We start from the raw sequence: 16588 nt of genomic DNA, 5'->3' as shown, positions 1-16588 counted from the left end.
AGCTGCACAGTCATAGCACACAGGAAAAAAAAGAGTGTGTCTCAGAAAACTGGTAAATGTCCACAGAGCATTTCCTTGTGGGCTGCTCTACTAAAAAAGACAAGGAAAATGATGCCTCATTAAGAAAAAGAAAACCTAGTTCCACAAGGCTGTTATTAAAATTGACTCCAAAAAAAGTGAATGCCTGTGGAACAAAAAAAAAGGTTGGGAACTGCTGGGCTCATATATCACGTGGATATATATATATATATATATATATATATATATATATATATATATATATATATATATATATATAAATATAATTTTATTTTTTTTCTCCATGAGGCATTCAAAGTACACCTTGGAAAACAACATAAATTAATTCAGCACAAACAGTTCATCCAGAAAAGTTTGTCACCACTTTTTACTGAAAAGTGTCCCTTAATTCTGTCTTTTAGCACTAGACTTGAAGTTATAATTTGACAGTGTATATGGCCATAGATTCATCCCTTTCTTTTCTGCCTCACAGCGGAAGATGCCTTTCTGTCTGCTGTCATCAGCTACACAAACAGCTCCACCGTGCACTTCAAGCTGTCGCCCACCTATGTGCTCTACTTGACCTGCCGCTTCGTGCTGTCAGCCCGCTACCGACCTGACATGCGCCCAGCAGAGCGGACACACCGGGTCATTGCCGTTGTCAACAAGATGGTGCGGATGATGGAAGGTGTTATACAGGTGAGCCTCCCACACCTTCAGTGGCAAGCTTTGTTTTATTTGTAGTTCAGCCTTCCTCAGTGGGAACAGGGTGTGGTGTTAAATGTGCATATCTAGTTAAAGTGAAGGGTCAATTTCTTTTCCTTCATTGCAGCAGAGTAATGACATTTTTACAAGTGCATGCTGTCAAAACTGACCTTGGCTCTATTGTCTTATAAGAAATTACTTTCTTGGGGGTATGCAACAGGACTGATTGTTGATTGTTCATGTAAAGACAATACTATAAAATGGATTTAAAATAGTCTCATCTCATCAACTACTGTACATTCAATCTGAAATACAGGTTATTCCAGAAAATTTGGCAGGAAATTAATGTGTTAATTAAAATTGGCACTCACGATGGGGCTGAACAATCCCCACCCTAATTTGGAATGTTCAATTATCTGTTACTGCAGCTGCTTTCATGCAGGAACCCCACTGCCAATTCAGAATAGTGTAGACATCTGCTGTTTTCCTCTGAAACACTTGGTGGTGCCAGTTGGCTTCTTTTCACACTGCAGGCTACAGCTAATCTAAGGTGGCTAACTGGCTATAGCACATTGTACCTTGAAATATTCAGTAAAACTAGCATTTTATCTAGTGGTCTACCTATGTTTGTTAGGTACTTGGATAATCATTCATGCAACCTGAAAGGCAACGTTAGCTTAGAGTTGTGGTTCCCTGATATTCATTCATTGCTCAAGTTGCCTTGTTACTTGGGTATAATGCAAAGCTTTCAATCATCAATCCTGGTCCTGGAGAGCTTACAGAGACTGCTGGTTTTTGTTTTCACCCTGAGATCAGCAGCTGATTTACACCCAATAAACCAGGTTGACCTGAGTTAATTTTGTAATCGGCTGGTTTGGCTGATAAGTTGCTGTGGTACTCACATGCTGTGTAACAACAAAAGATCGGGGAACCTGTGGCTCTCTAGGGTCAGAATTGAGGACCACTGCTTTAAATGATCAACATCAATTTCCTGGCATGCCTAGTAGTAGGGCTTTACTCGCAGTTTAGACAGTTTGTTTAGACTTAAGCAGGCCATAGTGTGTGTGCGTGTGTGTGGGTGTGTGTGTTGTTGTATCATTTTCAAGTGGGTAATACAGTATGAGCTTTCCGTCAGTACAGTGGTCTAAAATATCTATGGGTCCAGAAAAATATACAAAATCTCTCCAAAAATGAATAAAACGCTTTTTGTTCATTATAAAGCATATAAATGAACCCCTTATGAAGGTTTAAGATGAAACATTGATATCAGATCAAAAAATAATGCAAAAACATTGTCACACAATGCAGTACAGTACCTAAATGTGTAATAATTAACTCTCATATGTATTTCTGTACTCTGTGCTCTTGTATGTTTTCTTGTATGGGGATGAGATGACATGAAAACAATTTTCGACCGTCCACCACGTTTTGGCAATGTTCCAACTGTTGCATGCATCACTGTTGCATGCATCACAAAAACTACTAAACTACCAACGAATGCTTACATTACAGTGTGAAATATCCTCATTATAAAATACCACTAACCTATTTAAAGACACTCAATTTCAAAAATAACGTATATAACCGAAATATTTTGAGCAGTAACACTTACATAGCCATGATGACATCTTATCTGTGTTCAGTAGATAGAGACAGAGACAGAATGAATGCTGTCGCTCCCCAGTTCTAACTTAGCCCAGAAAACAGTATATCAGAGCTAGGTCTATCAGCAAACATATGCCTTAGCCATGCTCAGAATTTCTCAAGAATAATAGTATTTTCCAAGAAATAACAAAAGTCATCGATATAATTTTGCCAGGTACAGAGTTGTAGCAGGTCGAGTGCTACCGCTCGTTTGAGAGAGGAGACAGACACGTTAATTCTTTCAGGGCGCGACTGCGTCTTGTTTTTATTTTCGGCCGCCACGCGGCTTTCTGGTTACAATACACAATAACCGAGTGTTTGCTTCTCAATTCACTGCTGACAGCCCGTCAGCTCTCCTTCCTTCTCCCGTTCTCCCGCTTCTCTCTCGGTCGAGCAGGTTTTAAACGTCCAGGCTCACTGTCGAGGTAATCAGCACATTGTCAATCAATCACACAATTAACCCTCAGTGCTGATTAATAAACCCCAACAGCCGTGGCGCAGAGTTCCGAGAGCCGCCCCGCCCACTCTCTCTCTGCAGCCAACGCAAAACCACGCCCACCCTACCACAAGAGTCTTTTACCGCTACCACATACTGAATGCGTAATGCAGAGACAAACATTTCGGTTACACTGAGCTATAAAACGCTATTCCAAAAGTTAAATTTCTGTCACCTACTGGATCGATTAACTGTTGATCAAGCCAGATGGTACTACAAAGGACGACAACACCGAAAACAACGTGTAGTATTATACAAAGCTATTTTGGTAGGTACCCAGGCGTCACAAATGAGCATATATTTCGCAAATGGATTGTCGAAGACAATACTTGACCACTCCATCTGGAAAGGGACATCTCTACGCATAAAACCAATGGTAAGGTTGTATATTTATTCCATGTTTGGTCGCAGATATTGACAGTAGAATGACATGGTATAATTTTTGAAAAATTAATCTTGTTTATTTCAGTGTTCAGTGAGCAGCGTTTTTTCACGGCTGTATTGGCATACCTTTGGCTGTTGTTGGCTTTATCTTCTTGCTACGACGGAATACAAATTTTTAGTGGTAAAAGAATGTTTTAATGTATGCCCAGATCGACACTGTTGTCCGGTGTGTCATGCGTGGGGGGTGTAGTTACAGATGAGTCTAGAGCAGTGTTGCCAACTATTCTCTATGGAAAGTAGCTAAGGCCTCCTCTAAAAGTCGCTAGACCTCGCTAGATGACGTCATATGTGAACTCTCTGGGGTCTAAGGGTAAAATGAGGCACACTGGTGATTGTGCGATGCTCTGACATTTGTGTAAATTTCATCAACTTTATATACAGTGATTCCAAAGTGTTTCATATCTTTGTTTTCAGCACAAACTCAGCTACAACAATATGGCAGCAGTAAGTAGGTCATAATAATGTGTGGATTGTAAACTGCTCTAAAAACACACAAACTGTAAACAGTAGTTTTGAACATGCACAGGAATGTTGTAATAAAACACACTAAACAATTGTGAATAAGACTTTTGGTCACTGAAATGTGTTCTTCAAGGTCTTGGGTATCAAAAGATGACAAAATATTTTAGCAAATCCAATGAGAAATATAAAATAAATTGCTAAAAGTTAGTGTTGTGACTACTATTTTTCAACACCAGGTGAGAATGGGAGGGCAAATGGCCTTTCTGTAATGAATATGCATTGGGTAGGAATACCTGCCAGCTAAGTAGGCTATTCACACCTGGCCGCATGCCTCCCCACCACTAAGACAAAGACTCAGTGAGCCATTTAGAAGACAGAAACAAAGACAACTTTTGATTTTAGAACATTTATTGAAGTAAACTGCATGGAAGATGAGATGAGACTGGTGTACTCTTGCAACGTCTGCCTGGCCTCTTAGCTAGTGGTGAACTAGGCCGTGTTTCCTGATCAACATCTCTGCAAATATAATAAAAACAAAATTGTTTTTGTTGCGTCTGTATGATAACAGCACGTGAAGTTAATCATCCAAATAGAAACAAAAGTTAATTTCATCTTGTCGAGCTCCGCCAGCGGAGCTCTCGACCCCAGAGGGTTAATTTGCATATCTATAACGTCACCACATAATAATAATAATAATAATAATAATAATACATTTATTTTATATAGCGCTCTTCATCATCTCAAAGACACTTTACAACACAGGGAAATCAAGGAAACAATCAACAAAAGAAACCAGGGTACAAGCATAATTATCAATAAACACTTAGACAAAGATACAATAAAAAACATACAATACAAAAAATGCAGTGGGACCAGTGGTGCAGTGGTGGTAGGAGGGGGTGTGATGGACAGAGGGGGAAGACAGACATCAAGGGAAGGCTAGGGAAAAGAGGTGGGTTTTAAGGCGTGATTTGAAGGAGGTAAGTGAGTCTGAGGTACCGATGTCAGGGGGGAGGGAATTCCAGAGTTTGGGGACGGCAACTGAGAAGGCGCAGTAGCTGAAAGAACGGCGCTGAAAGGGGATGGTGGTGAGGAGGCCGGCATGGATGAACGTACAGTGGGCTCCAGAATTATTGGCACCCTTGATAAATATGCACAAAAAATGCTTTAAAAAAATGCTAAACTAAAAAAATAATAGTTATTGGCATAAGCTTTATATTCCAACATGTGTAAACTAGTGTGCTTGATTAATGATTCATTGGAATCAACCAAAGTCTTACATTTAAAAAAAAATATTTCCCCAAAAAAAAACAGGTTCCACAATTATTGGCACCCCTGGTTTAATACTTTGTGAAAACACCCCTGGCAAAGATGACAGCCATGAGTCTTTTCCTATAATTTGTGATAAGTTTAGAGAACAGATTTGGAGGGATTTTTGAACATTGCTCCATGTAGAACTTTTCAGAATTGTTGATATCTGTGGGTTTGTGCTTATGGACGGGGGCTCTTCAGTTCAGACCCCAGATTTTTGATGGAATTTAAGTCTGGAGACTGAGATGATCATTGTAAAACATGGATGTTGATTTCACTTAAGCATTTCTGTTTAGATTTTGATGTATGCTTGGAGTCATTGTCCTGCTGGACAATCTACCTATGACCAAGTCCTAGCTTCTTAGCAGAGGCAACAAAATTTTCTGCCAGAATTTCCTGGTACTTTGTTGAATTCATTGTGCCCCATTGATCTAAAATAGTGCCTCGGGACCACTGCCAGCAAAACATCTCCGAAATATCAATGACCCACCTCCATATTTGACCGTAGGTATGAGGTGCTTCTCCTGTATGCATTCCTCTTTTGCCGCCAAACATGTCGATGGTGTGTATGGCCAAAACGTTCAATTTTGGTCTCACCTGACAATAGCAGTCTCTTTCTGTCATAATTCCAATTAGGTTTGGCAAGCTCCAGATTCTTGGTTTTGTTTATTGTGCTCAGTAAGGGCTGTCTTTGTGCCACCCTTCCAAGGAGTTAGTTGGTATGGAGGTGCCATTTTATGTTTTTTTTTAAACTTGTTGACCGCAAGAAACAAACCAATCTCTATAATTCGTAAACAGTGATCCTTGGGTTATTAATGGCCTCCCTCTTCCGTCTTCCTCACTGTCCGTGGGGACACCATGCACCTGCTTCCTCTTCCTGGCAAATTTACAACCATTCCATATGTTTTACACCTTTTTATTATTGCCCTTACAGTGCTAAATGGTATGTTTAACCGTTTGTCTTTTTTTGTACCCATTACCAGACTTGTGATGGTAAATTACCATCGGTCTCTTCTGAATTGACAGTTATTTGGTTTTTCCCATCCTGATGAATGACAAAGGGATTTTGTATGCTTGTTACCTCTTTTTTATTCTCTCGTGAAACTGGAAGTGATGGAATGACACAATATAGTTCCTTTAGACTGAGATGAACTAAATTAAGTGAAATTGTATTGCCAATTTCATTTTGTTTGATTTTACTTACAATAATTGTTAGGGGTGCACTATGGTTATGGCACTATGGTTTTCAGAAAAAATTAGATTACTTAATAAAAAAACATTGAAGCATGAGAGTAAATGTATTGAAATAAAAGTGTATAGTTTTCCCATATATTTGAACATAGCATATAGATTATTATCTGTGTCATTTATTATATGCAGTCTTTTTTCTTCATTTTTATTAAGGGTGCCAATAATTCTGGAGCCCACTGTAACTGTCTGGGTGGCTGGTAGGGGAGCAGGAGGTCAGAGAGGTATGTGGGTGTGAGTCCATTTAGGGATTTATAGACTAGGAGGAGGTGTTGAATGTGATGCGTGATGTGATTGGGAGCCAGTGTAAATATTTCAAGACAGGGGTGACGTGAGACCAGGAGGATGTGCGGGAAAGTATCCTTGCAGCAGAGTTCTGAACCAGTTGCAGTTTTTGTAGGAAACAAAAATACAAACAAAATAATCATTTGCATAAAAAAAAAGTATGTTAAGCCACGCACGGCGATAGGCATTGCGTATGTTTTGTAATTGCCTGCCCTCCAATGACATTGGCCGAGCTGCATAGAATCTGTTAGATCTACTTCCGTGTAATTACAGCAGCTGATTTTACATAGGTTAATCATTACTTTGATAAATGTGGGCAACGCTAGAGCACTAGGAATGGCAGACATGACGTCATTCACAAATCGGTGAAAGGTGATTTTCCGAAGTTCCGAGAAGTTGCGAGAAGTCGCCAAATTTGTCGCTAGTCGCTAGATAAGATTTTTAGTCGATAGGGAAGGTCAAAAAGTCGCGAAGTCTAAATTGGCAACACTGGACTGGAGGGAGGGGGTTCTTGGTAAATGCATGACCAGCGCGACAGAAACTCCGTATTCGGCATAGTTGTCCTGAATCATCTACTAATAAAGCTAGAATACCGAGTTTGTGTTTTCAACTCATAATTTGGTTGCAGGAGTACAGAATGTCTGGACTGAGCAATCTAGGCACGCCGAATTGCCAACCACTAGGGGGTGTTAATAAAGCAAAAAAATGGAAATTTGATTTATTAAGTCCTAGCACTAATGCAAAAGGGCTAGCATTAAACCCAAACACTCTGCAATTTACAGAGACAAAAACACAAATTACAATCATATTTATTGTACAAAGGGACATTTCTTGGCATTATTGCAACCTTGGATCACTAGAGAATATTCTGGCTGTACTGGAGATTTCAAGGTATGATGTGCTTTGGCTATAGCTAGCTAGCCACCTTACTTGGCTATTCAAAGCCTTCAGGGTTTAGTACCAGTATAATCATGGATATACTATTGGGTACTGCTAGCTGCACTGATAACAGTCCAAGTTAGCTATAGTGTATAGTTATAATTATATATTTTGACAGCATACTACAAGTTGTCATAATAAGAGTGTGTTTGAAAAGCACCCTGTCAGTAGCCATATTTTTTGGTGTGGTTCAGATGACAAAAACCACTGCCATTCAAGGGATACTACACTCCCATCATGCCCCTCTCTTCTAAATCCCCACCTCACACCAAAACAAGGCCAAACGTTGGTTGGGGAAAAAAAGATTTGAAACTGGAAAAAAGATTTGAAACTGGAAAAATAAATGTAAGTAAAAGGAACTGATTTGAAACTGACGTTACGTTTGAATTCCACAAATTTTAATGTTATTTATTTATTTATTTGTTTCAAGATGTTTCACTTTCCACCTTTTAGGTACATTTCTTTGTTTTGAATTTACAAGTTGTTACTGTTGATATTGACTTTTGTTATTCTTTGTGAAAATAAATGTCTGGTTGGATGTACCAAGCATCCATAAATCACCTGGAGCATACTGGTTGGTATATCCAGCTAAACCCTTCTGTGGGGGCACATTTACAAACCTTTTTTTAAAGGAAATTCAAATTAACATGAAGCCTCACTTAGGTATGCACGTTAAAAGATTATTTGAGCTGAGCCCCTGAACTTTTAATCAAAACATTCAATGTAGCATTTAACCTGGCAGGATGTCAGGATGGCATTCATGGTTTCTGGCCCACACTGTCTCCCGGTGAGAAGAAGGTCTAGTGTGTGTTTAATGTGAGTGATGTGCCTTTGAGTCTCTGTCCTTGCCATGGCAGTTGTGTTGACAGACTCTTTCTTTGTCCCGTCGGATATGGTTTCCTTGACCCGTCTCTGCAGGAGACTGCGGGGGGTGGACAGGTAGGACCCTCGCCTACAGAGACCATCTTCCATGGCTCCCTGTTCAGTTTACCCATGTTTCACCACCATAAACAGAAACCTAAACCTAGTTGAAGCTAAAAGATAGACTAAGCCAGATTCATGATAGCCAACAGGAATAGTCCCTCCTCAGATCAGCCTCTTTAAAAGCAGCCCATACAGTAGACATCATTTACCAACTTGGAACATAAGGCACAAAAAAAAAATACTCAATACATTTAATTATGGTTTCCGGTGGTATTTCTGCTCAAAGCCCTTAAGTGTGGATGAGGCCTAGTACTGAGCTCCTTTTGCTGCGTTTTGTTTTGTCGTCACACATGGCCTGTTTTCACATGATGCACTCTGTGGCCTGAGAGATATGGTGCTTTCTCAGGGATAGACGGGTGCTGGAGAATGCAGCCAGCCTGCTGGAGAAGCTGGAACTTATGAATCTAGTTTTACTATAGCATTGGTACATTGGCCCACTCTGACTACATTAGTGGAACTCAAATCCAGTCCCACAGAGCTCTCTATAAGTCATGAGTGCTCTCAACATGAGAAGGAGGCTGGGCACTAGCAATGCAATTGTGTGGTTAAAGGATAGGTCACAAGGATAGTTTATATTAATATTATTTCAGTTTTAATGTATATTTTCAATTGCCCCATATTTTGTGTGTAATGAAAGATGTGTACACGTGTTTCTGATGATCAGCTGGCTTTACATTGACTAGTATTCGATCATTCATGGGTTCATGGCAGGGCTGGGCGATATCTCTGAAATTGATATCACGATTTTGGCGATTGAAAATATTGTGGTATGCGATAAAATTCTATAAAAAATTTTTTTAGGAAAAGTAGATGTAAAACTTCAAATTAAAGACTGAGTTGAATCAATAACTTGGTGAAAGACTGGACACCTGGCCACTCAAATTAACCATCTGGAAGATAAGAATTCAAAGACAAAGCAAATGATAATGAGTCAAACCTGCATTTCAGGATTATGAAAGAAATTAAACACATGTTCAACAATGTAATCAGAAGTCTGTCTTTCATTTGATCAAAAAAGTACCTCTTTTTATGTAATTGTTTGTAATGTTACACAATTAGCACAATGTTGGACCTTCCTCCCAGCTTTATTTAACCAGGTCCAATATACCACAGGGTTGGTGACCAAAAAGCAGCTCAAAGGCTGGGGCACCACACACACTGCAAATAATAGAGGGTTCAGCCACTAATCCCAATTTGTATCCTCGTGTACGAATTTACGAATCATTGTTTTTAACGTTTTATTAAATCGCTCCACCAGTCAGTCATCTCTTTCGAGATCCCAACTCGGGAGATTATTTGAAGCAATCCTTGTGTAACACTCTTAGCCGATATGGTACATAACAGCACTGCTTTGGGGTATTGCGTCACATAGTCCACCATCGGATACATTATCTAGTTGCGTTTGCTATCAGAACAATGCATTGCAATGGTTTAGAATTTGTGGGTTAAATTAATCTGTCATGCTAAAAGACGGCTATATCCACTACACTATGAACGAGCCGTGCCAGAACGAATCGTACGCGAACGGTACAGCACTTTACAGCACGGTACAGAATTTAAATAGAGCTTTTTTTGCGAAATTAAAGCTCCTGCTAAAGCCTGAGTAGTTCATAAATGGATGTCATGAGTTTTTAGCCAATAACACTGAAAAATGAAGTTCTCAAAATGTGAGAATAGGCTATATCCTGTTACCATTAAACTATAACCATTTTGATTCTGAGCGTCTTTTTAAACTAAATACATAAATATTAAAAGATTCCATGAATAATAGGATAAATAATTATAGAAAATTTCTTGAAGATTACCAACTCCTGGCTTCATCTGTGAAGTGTATTCAAGTTGACTCTAAAGCCGCGTTTCCACCGCAGGAACTTTACCCCAGAACTAGGAACCTTTTGAGGAACTCAGTGCGTTTCCACCGCAGGAACTAGGGTCTAAATTTAGTTCCTGGGGCTTTATTTTACCCCCCAAAAAGTTCCTGCTCGGGCGGTAGTACTTTCCGAAAGTACAGGAACCTTTTGGGTGGAGCTTGCAGCGCTGAACATTTCTGATTGGTCGAGTACTCGCAGCATTTTTTTGTATTTATTTTCAAGCGCCATGTTTGAAAATATGCAGCCGCAAACCAATTTATTTTCATAATAACTTCAAATCAAACTTGTATGTTATGCGGCGCAGTAGCCTAGTTTTGGTTATAGCCTGCCAACGTCTTGGAATTATAACGTGTACTCTTCTGTTCTTTTCTTGCTTTAGTATTCGTTTTATAAAATGCTAAGCATTCGTGCTGGGAGAGCATATTACGTAGGCTACCAAAACATTCAAACGGAATAATTTGGTTGCTGAATATTTTCTTCCGGATTTTCTTTGTTAGCCCGTTGTAATTGACTCAAAACGTTTGATACAGTTATGTGAGGTATGCGGTAGTTCTGCGTAATTCACATTGGTGATACAGTAAAAGCAAACTGGAAATCACCTTCCGCACTTTTTGTCAGGGTAAAATAACAGGTTAATTCTAGTAATCGTCCCTTTAGCTTTTTCAGACTGCCGTAATTTTACTCCATTTTACTGCCATTCTTCAATTCCACAAAAAGACCAGGAAGACTATGGACTAATTTATGGTGCATGGTTCGCATCTGGAGGGCACACTTCGCTGCTCGGCTAGCAGTAACTTCGAAGGAAAGCAAACGGTGGCTGTACCACTACTAATTTAAATTTTCACGCAAGTCCGAGTTTTCGTTCTATTCTTGTCATTTTGCGATTAGCCTATATGGAATTGACGATGAGAAAGTAATCAAACAGCAAATTGTTTACAACGTGTGCATGTTTTCTGCTGTTGTTGCCAGTTATATTGGAAATGTGAACGCATTCTGTCGCTTCGGATGTCAAGACATGAAAGCGAATGTTCGCATAAAAACATAATGAATGTGTTTGAGAGGATATATAAAACAGTTACAATCTGACTATTGGCCTGTTATATACTATTTGTTGCATAACAACGGTCCAAGTTCAACTACCAACAACATTTTTGCTTGACAACGGTAAAATATGCCCAAACGGCTGCAGAAGAATATTTCAATTCCATGTGATTAAATCGATAAAAATCAATAAATACAAAAGTAACCATATACAGTCATTGTTGGTAGCCCGTTGTATATGAGTGGAATAAACCCCTCCGGGCTGTCCCGGTTATTAGAAAATAATGTAGGCTACTTCGGTGGTAGTATGGGGTTACAGAAGAAATCATAAGACAGATGGACCGACGACAACGTCGCTTTTTCATTCGTCAGTGGGCTAATTTGCCTAATCTTCACGGGACTTTAGACCGCGGTGGAAACGCAGACAACCATGGGCTGAAGGAACCTTTTAGTTCCTGGTAAAGTAGTTCCTGGGACTAAAAGTTCCAGGTAATTTTGGTGGAAACGCGGCTTAATTGTACCATTTGTTCTTACGATGTTACTGTCGTCAACTTATTCTTCTGTACCTTTGGTTCAGGTGCAGGAATGAGGGGGTGCCAATGTTTTGGCTTTATTTATACAATTATATAGGTGCAGAAATGTATTTTATTAATGAAATGTAATTAATTTGACATTATCATGTTCAGTTTAATTTAACACACTGTCATTACAAATCATATTAAAATACTGTTTATTTCATGGGTATATATTTTATATTTTTACAATATTTACTCTGAATATACATGAAAAGGATTAGACTATGGGGTACTACTGTTCTTAGGCTATCGTAGGCTATGATTGTAAGCATGCATCGAAAGTGCATGCTTATTGCATGTGCTGCCAGAGTGGACGGCTGTGAGAGGGATCTTTAGCTGTGAACAAGTGATCTAGATGGGTCGATACTTAAAAGACACTTCCTTTCGTTAAAAATGTGTTTGGGAAACCCACATTATTTTAAAAGTGATCATAACAGGCCAAAGGTTCTTTGCATTAAGGGGCTTTTGGAAAACCCACCGTTGGTCAGAAAGCATGTAAAGGGTGATGTTACATTGTGCAAACTCCTACAAAGTGGCATGACTTTTCCAGGCCTAAATGAGTAAATACTGTGTTGGCCTTTTCTGTAAAATGTTTCAGAAAAGTTTATTCATATTTTTCTTGGTTTCATTCTAGTGCTGAAATGCATTGCCCTTTTTGTTTTGGTATCTAATATGTCTGTGGTTATGTCTAACAAATAAAGGCTTTTTAAACTTGTTATTCACCTTCCTCAATCAAAAGCAGTAAGTACGTTTTCACCACATACATTTTGGCTACTTTTTTCTGCTAATGAAAAATACCCTTTTCTTTTTTATGTTAAACAGAGAAATGTTTATATATATAGCTTGAGCATTCCAGCATTTTAAAGGGATGGTTCATTTTCTGGAGTGTTTCTAACATTATTTCAGTTTTAGTGTATGTTTTTGTGTATGTTGAAGGATGTTCCGCATATTTATGTAAGTTTCTGACAATAAGCTTTATACTCACTGGTATTGGGGTATTCAGAAGTTTGTGGTCTAAAGCATAAAATGCTTTAATAACTCCAAAGCAGCTTGCACAACAATGTTATGCCTCCATAGGTTATACATGTGATTATTATTTTAATATAATGTAATTACGTTCAATCTTATTTAGAGCCCGACCGATGCCGATGTTTTGACCGATATTTTGTCAAAAAGTGCAACATTTTCAAATCAATTTGGAAAACTTATATTTTATTAATGTTTCTATATTTAAGAACATTTAACTTATAAGCAAACAAATACAAATAAAAATAGACACACAAAGAACTTTTTAGATAAAATGTAAAAGATGATATCAAATTAAATATATATATATTAACACCATCTTTAAGTTTGAAATCAGAATAACTCCACACCTTGCTTTTACTCCTTTCTTTTCCAGCCATCTATAAAACAATAATTTAAAAAAATCCGTTTTCCAGTTTCAAACGTGTATTTTTTATAAATATTATTATTATTGTTGTTGTTATTAATTTGTTATTATTTCTTAGTATCTATTCTCAGTAAATTAATTATATTTTCTTATTTTATTCCTACTACATGATCTCAAAGAGTAAGACTTTATCTAGCGAGCTTCCCTGTCCATAAGAATTCGGTGGTGAAAATAACTACAATGCGCTCTGACGCGTGACTAGATGACACACTCGCTCGCAATAACGCATTAGCTATCGACACAGCCTCATTATTTCTTATTATATATTCTCAGTAAGTTAAATGAATTATATTTTCTTATTTTATTTCTACTACATGATCTCAAAGAATAAGACATTATCTAGCGGAGCTAATGAGTGAATCAAGTGTAACGTTAGATGAAATTAAATTGACTGGATGAAATAGGCTACGTGAAAAAAACTACAATGCGCTTTCGTGCAGGTTACCCGTGCTAACTGTTGGTTGATTCACTTCTCCAACAGCAATCATTCTCTTATGTTATCACGACAAAGCTAGATAACATGGCTTAAAATGATCCACGTCAGAAGTGTTTTATCAGCGTTTTTACTGTCTGGTTAGCTTGCTACGATGACGCGTGACTAGATGACACACTCGCTTGCAATAACGCGTTAGCTATCGACACAGCATCATATAGTAGCTAATATCATCTCAGATAAAAAAACAAATGTGTGATGCATTCAGTCACTATTTTATTTTGGCTGGTTATTTATTTGAGAATACAGCGATGTCCTCTGGAAATGTAGATCCTACGCTGCTTATGTGCTCACTGCCATTTCATAAAGGCTTGCTAGCCAGCTAGCTTGCTAAAGTGAACCAAATATGTTAGCTAGCTCGCTCGCTTGATAATGAGAATTGATAAACATAGTGGTCGTATAAACGCATTTAATTAAAAACTTTCACTAAATATACATACCTTTATTGTGGCAATCGAATCTGTGCAGGCAAGTCTTGCAGTGGAGAATATTGGATGAGGCACGAGTGACAAATGTCTTATTACAGAAGTGGCACGTCAGCTGCTGCAGTTCACACTTGTATTAGAGCTTCCTCTACTGGATAATTCTAGTAAATAGCAATTACAATGTTCGAACAGACAAGTACAGATAAATAATCAATGTTTTTTTTGTTTATTATACTTATTTAAAAATCGGGACACATCGGCTGCATAACTGCCGATCCCGATGTCGTCAAAAAAGTCAAACAATGCCCGAAATATCGGCCATACCGATATATCGGTCGGGCTCTAATCTTATTTGGTTGTTTGGTTCCTATGGCAAATGTAACCTGAAACCACTGTGCTCAAGGAGTGAACAGCTGGCACGATGTAAAAACTTTAATATTTTTATTTTATTATTATTTATTTTAGTTATTTTAATTTATCTGAATAAACTATAAAAATTCAACTGCTGATATGTACAGCATCTGGAAACAACATTGCTGGACAAACTGCTTTGGAGTTACATTAGTTTTTTATTTATTTATTTTTGCTTTGAACAAACTCTAAATTGCCTCGATACCAGCCATTTTAAACAGGTCATCATAAACTTCTATAAGTATCTAAAGTATACTTAATTGTACACACAAACTGTGGGCCAATCAAAAATGCACACTAAAACCAAATGATACCAAAAATATTATAACTCAAGAAAGTGAACTAACCGTTTAAAGTCAGTTACAGTTTTATTGAATCTGGGCTCTTCAGGATTTCCTGATCCCCAATACAATATTTTTTTGCTTCCACTGAGTCTGTACTGTTGGCTGTGCACAGATCTTGTGTTGTACTCCCAGGTGAATTTAGAGATAGAAAATAAACATTGTGCTTGCTGGTCTCGTCTCCTTCTAACCCGTTTGGTGTTCTACGCAGGAACCTGTTCTGTGACAAACCCAGTCCAGGTTATTGCCGAACCAATAGTAATGTATTTTCCTAATTGGTCACCATTAAGGATGGATTTATTTGGCTAAGTAGTACTAACTTTGCTTTTGGTGAGGGTGGCATTTTCAAATGGGATGTCTCTCTTTATTTTAAAAGAGCTCTAATGTTATAACATCACACTCCCACAGGTGGTACAATCTTTCCTTACAGGGTTTTTTTAATTACTGGTCAATGGCTGTGATGATTGACTGGATGGCTAAAATGGTGAGGGCACATTGCAGTGTCTTGGTAGAGTTGGGGGCCTTGTTGGGTTAGGGCACAAGTCTATCCCTGAAGTGTGCCTGCTGGCACTAATGCTGCTTCTTGTGCTGCTAGCTGTGTCTCTTTTCCACGCCTGAATTTGGTGGCCTCCACCCCAATGTTATTCCTGTCTCTGTTGTTTCAGAAACAGAAAAACATGGCTGGGGCTCTGGCCTTCTGGATGGCAAACGCATCCGAGCTGCTGAACTTCATCAAGCAGGACAGGGACCTGAGCCGCATCACTCTCGATGCCCAGGATGTCCTGGCACACTTGGTACAGGTTGCATTCAAGTAAGGGACCACCCCCTCCCCCCAATCCAACACACACACATGCATACATACATACTTAGACACATACAAACGTGAACACATATGTGCATATGTGTGCACATATCATACATCTACGAATATGCAACTACAAGTACATGCACACAGTTTCCCCCCTTTGCATTGACGCTGCATGGTTGCATTTGCTGATATTGTGACTTGGGTTCACAGTTTCTTTTCCCGAATACCCTCATCATTGTTCAGGTGCTAACTGTGTCTGTTGTGTGTTTTGCCAGATACTTGGTATACTGTTTGCAGGCTGACTTAGGTAACCACATGCCAGCTTTCCTGGAAGACCCTGATGAACATGATTCCCAGCTTGCCAAAATAGGTAAACCCAAGATTTCGCTGCACTCTAATAAATGCTTTGCAGTCTCCCTGATAATTACTATTACTGTTTTGGTCAAAACAAATTAAGTGCACCACTTGTGGGTTGAAGTATGTTTAAAGGGATACTCTGGGGAAGGAAGGGAGCCCTTTGCTAATAGCTTGCCTTTATCTGAACTATTTAAGAAAATTGAAAAAAAAATGTCAAACTTTCTTGTTATATGATTATTAATATTAAAAACGTCATAAGATTCATTTTCTGATTTGA

At 38.5% G+C, this 16588-nt stretch overlaps 1 protein-coding gene across 11 annotated transcripts in view; it reads left to right on the top strand.

The window, feature by feature from the left end:
• The window catches only part of LOC118234553 (afadin-like), a 210204-nt gene that overhangs the window by 112964 nt on the left and 80652 nt on the right, over positions 1-16588 (top strand). For all 11 annotated transcript variants that reach the window (XM_035431235.1, XM_035431224.1, XM_035431207.1 and 8 more), the window contains 3 exons: positions 512-717; positions 15812-15957; positions 16230-16324. In XM_035431235.1, coding sequence (XP_035287126.1) covers positions 512-717; positions 15812-15957; positions 16230-16324 — 447 coding nt within the window. The remainder of the gene's footprint in view (positions 1-511; positions 718-15811; positions 15958-16229; positions 16325-16588) is intronic.

The sequence above is a fragment of the Anguilla anguilla genome, chromosome 1 (genome assembly GCF_013347855.1).
Source record: "Anguilla anguilla isolate fAngAng1 chromosome 1, fAngAng1.pri, whole genome shotgun sequence".
In the NCBI taxonomy this organism is placed as follows: Eukaryota; Metazoa; Chordata; class Actinopteri; order Anguilliformes; family Anguillidae; genus Anguilla; species Anguilla anguilla.
The sequence above is the reverse complement of the archived record's forward strand: the minus strand, read 5'-3'. Positions and strand labels throughout refer to the sequence as shown.